The sequence below is a fragment of the Asparagus officinalis genome, chromosome 8, assembly GCF_001876935.1.
Source record: "Asparagus officinalis chromosome 8, Aspof.V1, whole genome shotgun sequence".
In the NCBI taxonomy this organism is placed as follows: domain Eukaryota; kingdom Viridiplantae; phylum Streptophyta; class Magnoliopsida; order Asparagales; family Asparagaceae; genus Asparagus; species Asparagus officinalis.
This window is the reverse complement of record NC_033801.1, coordinates 3,439,759-3,450,078: the sequence shown is the minus strand read 5'-3', so window position 1 is coordinate 3,450,078 and position 10,320 is coordinate 3,439,759. Positions and strand designations below refer to the sequence as shown.

Genomic DNA, 10,320 nt, shown 5'->3' with positions numbered 1-10,320 from the left:
ACAAATGACAGGAAAACGTGAAGTCTAGAAAAACAAAAGAAATCTAGAATACATTTCTGTGCTTCTATCATCAAAGAAATAATCCTCCCCTCCTTTAATTCGACCAAAAGTTTTAACAAAGTACTTTCAACTATGAAGCTTGTTGTGTAAAACGGTAAAAGCTATTGCAAACTGTAATAATGTAAATGCAATTGACTAAGCGAGACACTTACTGAGTTAGACTACAAAATCTATTAGAATTTTATATTCAAATGGAGGATGCAAATTGTAATATTACATGCAAAAATAATAAAAACTAAGAGATATACTAATTACTTGAGAAAAAAATTACCCTCAAGATATCAATATAATCTTTGATCAAATGTGTCATCATACACACGAGAAGTTCCATCATTGCTTGACTTCTCCAAGTTTCTTCTTCTATCACCATCTATATTGCTCGAGTACTCATTAAAGAGAGAGAAAAGCTTGTCTTTCATATTCTTAAGCTCCGTAGAATTGTATCCATATAGCGCATAATAGCAAAACTCAACAAATTGTATTTTGTATCGGGGATCCAAGATGCAGGCAATAGCAAGTAGAACATTGTACTCACTCTAATATTTTTCAAATTTCTTGTACGATTTAGTTGCTATTAACTTAACATATTCATCATTATCTTTCATCCCACTCTTTAAAGTACGTTGCACAATAAATACTTGAAGAAAGTAGAGATTAGCCGTTGGATAATTTGTACCGGAGAAAAGACAAGTGACGTTATAGAAAGTGGCTAATAACCTCTTAACCTTCTCGGCCTTATCCCATTCTTCTTGAGATGGACAAAGTCTTGAGTAGTTTAAATCACTCTATTGCATGTGTATAAATGCACAACGATAGTATAAAGCACTGTCAAGCATTAGAAAAGTAGCATTCCATCTTGTTGGAACATCTTGCTTTAAACTCTTCTTCACTTCCAAAGATTCATGAGAGACACATTCTCAAAAATTTTGTTTTCTAATGTGAGAGCCTTTTATATACATGACGCTTTCTCGAATTTTATCAATACATCCATGGACTTCTTTTAAACCGTCTTGGACAATCAAGTTAAGGATATGAATACAACATCTAATATGAAAAAATTCTCCCTTCCCAAGAAGTGCTTCTTTCAAATTAATTTGTTTTTTCAATAAATCAACAAAAACATCATTTGCGGAGGCATTCAAGAGTGAAAGAAAATGATTTCTTTTCAATTTTCCAATCAACTAACAACTTATAGATCTTCTCATAAATAGCAACACCAGAACAAGGAGGTGGCATATAAGAAAAGTTAAGAACCTGATTTTGTAATTTTCACTCATGATCAATGTAGTGTGCCGTGAGACAAATATATCCGTCGGTGGCTATTTATGTCCACAAATCGGAAGTCAAGTTAATTCTACCCAGAATCGATTCAAAAGCTTATTTTAGCCTATTTTTCTCTCTTCCGTAGATTTTAAGAACATCGGCTTTAATCGTATTTCTTGATATGTGTTTTAGATCCTCACAAAGATATGAGAAGATTGCTCGAATAACTTCATACTCAACAAATTGAAATGGCAAATCGTGCATAATGATGGCCGAGACTAAGAGCTCTCTAAACTTATCCGGGTCAAAATTAAATCTCGAAGAACTCATCATAGAATCTTTTGAGTTAGATAAATCCTCAATATCCTTTCTAGTAGCTTTCTTATAATTTTTCATGTGTCTTAACATGTTTTTCGTTCCATGATTCCCTTCAGCGATGTATTGGATTCCACACTTCTTACATACTGAATAATTGTTTCCCTCCCGGCTCGATCGTAACAAGATCAAACATTTTCCAAGCTTTAGATGCTAATCTTCTTTTTCTCTTTTTGTCAGTTATCCCCATACGTTTTTTTGAATAGAATTAGATATTTCTTCTACTTCTTCTTCATTAGATGAACCTACTTCTAAACCATTCTCTATAGGATTATTGGTAGGATTTAACTCCAACTGTGAAAAAAATACAAAACTGCATAAGTTTAAGACACGAGGGAATAAAAAAAGAACACTTTTGTCTGCAATAATAAGCTAATGTAAGTTAGATTGATAAGCTAAAAACACAAAGATTTGAACAATAATAGAATGCCAAGATTAATAAGACATCAATTTGTATATACTCAATGGTAGAGAGGCACACTGCTCTCACCGCAAAGAACAACCAAGTCTACACAAACATTTATCATTCATCACAAAAATCAAAGTTTAATCATCAATCAAAATCGATAATGATTCAAACTTTAATAGAAATTTGACGCAAGCATGAGAATTTGATGCATCTTTAACTAGAGAATTGCGGGTAAAACTTAGAGACAGAAAAATAAAAGGATAGAGGTAAGAAAAAGAGAAAGTCAAATGAAAACTTACAGCAAAGTTCAAGCGCTCACCGCTGCCGGTATCGTTGCCGCTCTCCACTCGCCGCTCACCACTGTTCTCCGCTCGCTGCCGCTCTCCCTGATTGCAGGGGGCATCTATGATTGCAGGGGGCATCAATCATTACTTGGAACAAGTCAGGAGCTATGTCCATCTCTCCCTGTTTGCAGGGGGCATCTATGATTGTGTTGTAGGTGACAACACATCTGGCTCACATCCAAACCCCTTCATCTTCTTGTACAACTCAAAGTTCCAACTTGGTATCGCCAACAATGCAGAAACCACGAAGAAGAGTGTTGAAGGAGTATACAACGGGTTTGCATCCTAACTCAGGCAATTTGTGGAGCAACTGAGCTGCTTCGACTACCCTCTTCTTCAGACATAGACCACGAATAATGCAATCGTAGGTAACAACAGAAGGCGTGATGCCATCATCAGCCATCTGTTGAAGCCACTTGGGAGTTCGGCCTACATCTCCTTTCCTGCAAAGACCATGCATTGTGGTGGTATACGAAAAGAGGTCAGGCTTTTGGCACATCCTTCGTTCTGTGGAGCAACTCAAGTGCCAGGCTTGCGTTCCCAGAACCACACAGACCCTTAATCAGAGTGTTGTAAGTGGCGGTACCGGGTTCACAACCCCAGTGAGGCATTTCATCGAACAGCTTCGCTGCGTCGTCGACCGTCTTCGGTTTGCGGAGACCACCGATAACGATGTTAAAGAACGGGACATCCATATTCACACCACGCTTCAGAGCTGACCCAAAGACGCTGAAACCGAGGTCGATGCGGTCCGTACGGGTGCGGGTGCCGATGAGGATTCCGTAGGTGAATGTGTCAGGGGTGATGCCATCGACCCGACTCACGGCGTCGCAGAGAGAGAGAGAGAGATGGGTAAGTGGGAGCGCTGCTTCATTCGGCCGATTGAAGTCAAGAGCAGGTTGAAGGAGTAAATGGGACTCTTGGGATCGGCATCCAACATTTTGATGGAAGAAATCGAGAGCCTCTCCGATGGTGAGACTCCCCAGACCGACATCGACCTTTCACTACATATTGTAATCTTGTGCTGAGAACGAGAGAGGAGGAGGAAGAAGGGATCTTCATCATCAGAAATTATTCGATATAGCCGAGCAAATGGGTCTCTCTGTAATTTGGTTCCTTGTGAGGGTTAAACATGTAAAATTCGTTATATGAGCTTTCTGATCATGACACGAGCAGTAGCCGTTGTGGTGAGTCCTTGTCGTCTTGTGTCAGGTACCTCTCAATTTTTTATACATTTTTTAATATTTCCCTCAATATCATTATAATCGCCAACTAACCTCCCAAATAATGACATGTTTAGACTGGGTATTTTTTTTTTTTTGCGATAATAACCCTTAATCCTTTAAATTAAAATAATGACATGTTTAGAAAAGTCCGCAGTTTTGACTTGAAAAGTACACGTCGAAACTCTTCAGCAATCGGAAATTAATCAAGGGTGACACTAGGGACACACTCCCAACCACATCTCCAACCACACCTCCTCTCTCATTTGCTACAGTGCACCGGGCCCGAGATGTGGTTGGGGGTGTGCGCCTATCATTTTCCATTAATCAATGGAGAAGCCCACCCAGGTAATTGTTGCATCCTTCGCTTTTCAGAGTCGTACTCGTTTACTTTCAATTTATTCGAAGTTTTATTTCTTCACCATCGGAAATTAATTACTCGTTTTTAGGGCACTTTACAAAATTTCAAATCAGATCTTTATTTACAACTAATGCATGTTGGATCTCCATTATTTTGCGTTTCATTTGTGTAGAGCTTAACTAACAATTAATGAAGCTGGATATATATGGAGGTAAAATAAAAATATCCTCGTCCTTCTCCAATTGCCAAAAGCCTTTTCCTTTGGACATCGTCTCATCTCCTTCTCTGGGTCACCAATTAATAAGAATTTATCAAGTATTCCAGTGTTTTATTATAGCCAATAAACTAAAACAACGGTTATTTCCAGAATCTATCAGTGTGCATACACTTAACACTAGCACACTTCACAGGCCGAAGACTGCATTGAGACTTGAGAGATGAAGAAAGGGTGATAAAACAGTAGAAACAAGTACAGACGAGAAATGACCAAAATCATAAGCTCTCGCAACATCATCGCCTCATCATATACTGTGTTTTGCATAATTTAACTCGTCCACGAAACATATTGAGAACTAAAATTCAACAAGGATTCATCGTTCTATGCATCTTTTCTACATCAACAAATCTTCCATCCTGTCGCAATCCAACTAATACAGTATTATAGTTCTCAGTCATGTGCTTCACCCTTCCACCTGGCATCTCAGTGAAAATCTTCATTTATACTTTGATATTTGAGGTATCTATCCACTGATCAAAGTGTTGTAACTATGAGGATTAAGCTTCAAACCCCGAGCAAGCATGGAACTAACGGCCATCAATGACTCTTCAAATCGACCTTCTTGGCAATATCCATCCAATACAGCATGGGACGAGATTATGTTAGGTTGTTGTTTACGTAATTCATCAGTCATCCCGTGTTTGTATATATAATTCATCAGTAAGTTGACTGTCGCAACATCTGGTGAAATATCATGATGAAGCATCTCTTGAAAGACTCTGATGGCTTCCTTCCAATTATCAAGAAGACAATAGCCGTGGATAACGGTAGTATATGTGATAACATCCGGTACAATGCCCGCACCAACCATTTCTTGGAGTAACTCGCGAGCTCTACCCATTTCGCCATGCTTGCAAAGGGTATCTATGATTGTGTTGTAGGCGACTATATCTGGCTGACAACCAAACCTTTTCATCTTTTGATGCAACTCAAGTGCCATCTTTGTATTCCCAGCAACGCACAACCCATGAATAAGAGTGCTGAAAGAGTAAACGTCGGGCATGCATCCCAGCTCAGGCATTTTCTCGAGCAACTGAGCTGCTTCGCGCACCCTCTTCTTCGCACAGAGACCGTGAATAATGCAATTGTATGTCACCGCAGTCGGTGAAATCCCATCATCAGTCATTTGCTGAAGCAAATCGCGAGTTCGGTCCACATCTCCTTTCTTGCAAAGGCCTCGTATTACAGTGGTATACGTAATAAGGTTGGGCTTGCATGCGCCTCCTGGCGCCGCTTTCCTCATTTTGTGGAGCAAGTCAAGTGCCGAGCTCATATTCCCCGTGTCACACAAACCCTTGATCAGGGTGCTGTACGTGACGGTACCGGGTTCACAGCCCCACTGAGGCATTTCATCGAACAGTTTGACTGCGTCATCAACCCTCCTCGCTTCGCAGAGGCCATTGATAAGTATGTTAAAGAACGGGACATTGACGCTCCGCCCACGCTTCAGAATTGATCCGAAGACGCTGAAGCTGAGATCAACACGGTTCATGCGAGAGCAGACGTCGATCAGGATGCCGTAGGTGAAGGTGTCGGGAGAGATGCTGGCGACCCGACGCATGGTGTCGAAGAGAGAGATGGGTACATGCAAGTGCCGCTTCATTCGCTTTATTGAAATGAAGAGGAGGTTGAAGGAATAAATGGGCGGCTTGGGGTCGGCCTCCAACATTTGATGGAAGAGATTCAAAGCCTCTTTGATGTCGAGGTTCCCCGATCGACATCGATCTCTCACTGTATCTTGCAATTTTCTACTGAGAGCGAGAGAGGAGGAGGAGGAGGAGGAGGAGGAGGAGGAGGGGATCTTCATAAAAAAGTATTCAAATTTGGCGCGTTCTGGAGGAGCGGAGAAGTATAAGAGGTTATTTAAGTAGTGGTCCCTCGCATCTCCAATAATTTTATATTAGTCCCTCAGATATTTGAACTCACTCGTTAGCTAAGGGGTCATGCAAATTTGGTCACTCAGAAACTAGAATACTCCCCTAGTACTTCTTCCGAGTCATTTGCCTCAGCTAATGTTTTCTTTTAGGGTTACTTGCAGCTTGACACACTAAAGTTTACATCTTTTTTAACTCTGATACCCCCAATATGTTTTTCGACAATTTGATACCTCAAGGTTTACATCTTCTTTAACTTCGATACACTACTATCTTTTCTGACACTTTGAAACCCAAAATTTGCGTAATTTTTAAGTTTAATACCTAAAGTTTCCATATTATTAGCTTTGATACCTTAAAACTAAACACATTTTTTAACTTTGATACTCCAAATACGGGGCATCAACATGTCAAAAATAAAACCCTGATATGTACTGTCGATCCGATTCATGGCGTTGAAGAGAGAGAGATGGGTAAATGGAGGTGCTGCTTAATTCGCTTGATCGAAGTGCAAAGGAGGTTGAAGGAGTAAAAATGAGGTTTGAGATCAGCATCCAACATTTGATGGAAGAGAGATGGCGCACGAGAGTAGGGAGAAGAAGCAGCAGGCACGATTCCATATATTAATAAGACCAAGGCTATTACGAATAGGACTCAACGAGGGTAAACAAGTCGAACATTAGTTAGTTAGGGGCATATGTGCTACTGCTAACATAATCATTGGCGGATCTACACAGTGTCCAGAGGTATCACGAGACACCACTGGACTATCTATCTTTAAAGGCATATTTATTCATTTTTTACTTGTATTTACTATTTAGAACACTACCGATGAAGATAAATTTATGAAATTATTAATATAGATCCATATACAACCGTGATAAGTTATATGCGGACACCACTGAGACAAAAATTCTAGCTTCATTACTGAATAAAATAGTTGACGGACCATAAATGTAAAAATTCTTAGTCGCACCATGCAACAAGGGATAAATATGCTATTAACCCAAAAAAAAAATTGTTACCTAAAAACTTAATTAATCACCTTAACCTAAGCTGGGGTTGCTTATTTCATTAGCAAATAGTGCCTCATTAGTGGAAATCTAGGTCCAATTTGAATTAACGTTGCAAGTAACCAAGGGTGCATAAGACAAGGCAGGGCTTAAAGGTACTACTGGGCTTAGCTACGTCTAAAATTGCCCCACTTCAAGATTTGGCCGACGGATCGCAGCCCAAAAAATAGTGTTGCTCGCATCTCAATCTCAAAACTCTCGAGTACAGAACTCGTCAGATGCAAGCAAGGAAACCCACATCAAGCAGGACAAAACAAAAGCACGGATGCTGCAACCAGCCGGCCAATCAAAAGCACCAATATTAATTCACTCCAGCTAACGAGCGGCAAGAAAATAATGTTGCTCATATCTCAATCTCATATCTCTAATAGAACTACAGAACTTGCCGGATGCAGGGAAATCCACAACAAGCAAAGCAATTAAAACAAAAGCACATACATTGTAACCAGCCGGCCAATCAAAAGGCCGAACAGTACTCCAACAGACGGAGAATGATGCCTCATTATACTAAAATCATACAGTATCAGACTGAGCAAACAATCGCCTTGCTACTCGATAAGACGCTATAAATATCCAAACAAGAAAGCAAGTAAGCAAACAACAGCGAGAGAGGAAGATAAAGAAACGGCTTCTCCTGTAATGAGAATGATGATGATTATGATCGTGCTCGTGTTTGCTGAAGGAATCTCTGGGTATGAAACAACATGTGGAGGAGTTACTGCAGACGGTTTCGAATGCAACCTAGGAGTTCCCCAACATGACTGTATTTATTGCTCGAATGAGGCGACGAGCGATCTGAGATCGAAATGTGGGAGTGACGGAGGAGTTTCTGTTTGGCCGTGGTGCACTGTCAGGCTTGCTGCGCGCTAGGCTTAAAATTTTTAACTTGTTCAACTATCGCTTTGTCCTTTTGATCTTATTTCTTTGTTGTTGCTTTGGCTTTGCTTTTGAGATCATGTTTGTGCGCCTTCATGTAGTAATGAACGAACTTTGGGTTTGAATTTGATTCTAGTTATGTTTTCTGAAGGGTTAATTCCACATAGAGCCTGTCAGTGTCGCTCTTTATAGACTGTACCTCCATAGTTCCATTTTGGCGGATAAACCCTTTGGTGAATTGTTTTTTGGACCCCTTTACCCTGTGCGAAATTTCGGCAGATAAATGAAATTTGAGTTTCAATCTGGTTTGGTATATGTTATGAAAGTGTTCGGCTCCAAATCTATATTATTGGCAGATTTACCTTCTAAATCTGGATATTTGCTAATGTACTCCTACATTCTTTGACATCAACCCATAGAATCCCCCAAAAACCTCATAAACATTCAAAATCTAAAACGTGCCAACAGAAACATCCCTCTCTTTATCTCCATTCGTCTCCTCCTCCTTCCTCTTCGTCCTCTTGTTCAACTCAAAGCCCTATACCCACTTCCTCTATGTCCTTGATTACCTCATCAGCAGCCACGGCTAGAAATTTGATTCACTTGTAGCTGAGAAAGAGATGTCCGTTGGAAACCGAGTAGTGATAAATATACTACAAAGTTATACAACTCTTGTACTGTTACATGAAAATAGGCCAGACCCTTTCTGTAAATTGCAAAGAAAGATTTGAAGGAATTTCAGCATCAGCAGCAGAATCAGGAAAAACAGCCAGGGGTCGACCGGTCCGGTCCGACCGGATTCGGCACTAAGAGGTCGGTCGACCGGCCGGTCGACCGAACGGCTCTCTGCGCATGTCTTATCCGGGGTTCTGCTGGAGTGTGGTCGGTCGACCGGTCTCGTCGACCGGAATTGATCGGCGTCGACCGACCCGGTCGACCGACGAAGCGCCGGTTTCAGTTGGTGCAGGTTCCTAAGACCCCCGTTCTCGCCTTCGGCGCAGTTGTATAAATACCCTAAACTCGTTTTGGGTTAGAGTTTGGCGCGATTTGAGCGGCGAGCCAAAGGAGATTGAGGCTTCTATTGTTGGAGTCCCTATTTGAGAGATCTTTGGTCTTATTTGAGGTTTTGGGGAGATTTGTAACCCTAAGCTTGTAGCTCCCCTTTGATTTGATAGTAAAGCTTCCCTCTCCTTGCCGCGCTGTGACTGGCAATTGCCGAACACCGATATCGTGCTTGTGTATGTGTGCTTGCATTGGTTTGTGTCTACTATTGTCTTGTGTGTGCCTTCGATTTGTCAATTTAGGGCTTCCGCGGCGCACAACAAAATTGTGTACGAGTTTTTGTGGATTCCACTTCTTTGGTTCTAGTATTACAACTTACAAGAGTAGTACAATTCTTATAGTGTACTTGTCATTTTCCTTACCCTACAAGAAGAGAAGAGGAGATGAGGAAGAAATAGATGGAAGAAGAAATTAGGGAGAAGAAGAGGAGAAAGAAAGTTTTTATTTTTTTAGTTATGAATATAGTTACGACTAATTAACTAGGGTATGTTTGTCATCATTACTTACTTTTTATAAATGTAGCACGACTTTAGGGAATACACTATATTACCTTACATTTTTTTGTCTTTTTTTATTTTTATTTTTATTTATTTATTTATTTATTTATTTTTTTTTTTTTGGGGGGGGGGGCAATTAAATTTAAACCTAAGAAAGAGGTAACATGTCAAAGTAGTCCTCTCTATCCCAGAAAAAAAACGCATTTTGGGCCTACATAAATCCCATGTCTACCATATTTGCTGATTTACCATTCAAATATGCAAATATCTATTTTATCCTACGAAATTTAAAGGTTTTCAACAAGAGAGGTATAAATATTACTATGGAAGAATCTAGGGGTAAATTAGGAGATGTTGATGGCTGATATCAAACAGTCAATGAGATTGAAGTGATATGGTTGACGGAAGTACTCTAACTCTCTAAATATTTTGTTCTAAGTCAAATATGCAAATATCTATTTTATCCTACGAAATTTAAAGGTTTTCAACAAGAGAGGTATAAATATTACTATGGAAGAATCTAGGGGTAAATTAGGAGATGTTGATGGCTGATATCAAACAGTCAATGAGATTGAAGTGATATGGTTGACGGAAGTACTCTAACTCTCTAAATATTTTGTTCTAAG

General features: G+C 39.9%; 1 protein-coding gene across 1 annotated transcript; it reads right to left on the bottom strand.

Moving 5' to 3' along the window:
* LOC109819537 (putative pentatricopeptide repeat-containing protein At1g12700, mitochondrial) lies at nucleotides 2,443-6,119 on the bottom strand. Its single transcript, XM_020385292.1, has 2 exons — nucleotides 4,784-6,119; nucleotides 2,443-3,015 (listed from the first exon to the last, which is right to left on the bottom strand). The coding sequence occupies exons 1-2, from the start codon at nucleotides 6,117-6,119 to the stop codon at nucleotides 2,657-2,659; spliced, it is 1,695 nt and encodes a 564-aa protein (XP_020240881.1). The 3' UTR covers nucleotides 2,443-2,656.

Coding starts and splice junctions, on each gene's coding strand:
- LOC109819537 (XM_020385292.1), bottom strand. CDS start 6,119: ATGAAGATCCCCTCCTCCTCCTCCTCCTCCTCCTCCTCCTCCTCTCTC. Junction 3,016..4,783: donor TAGTTACAACACTTTGATCA/GTGGATAGATAC, acceptor TTACAACACTCT/GATTAAGGGTCTGTGTGGTT.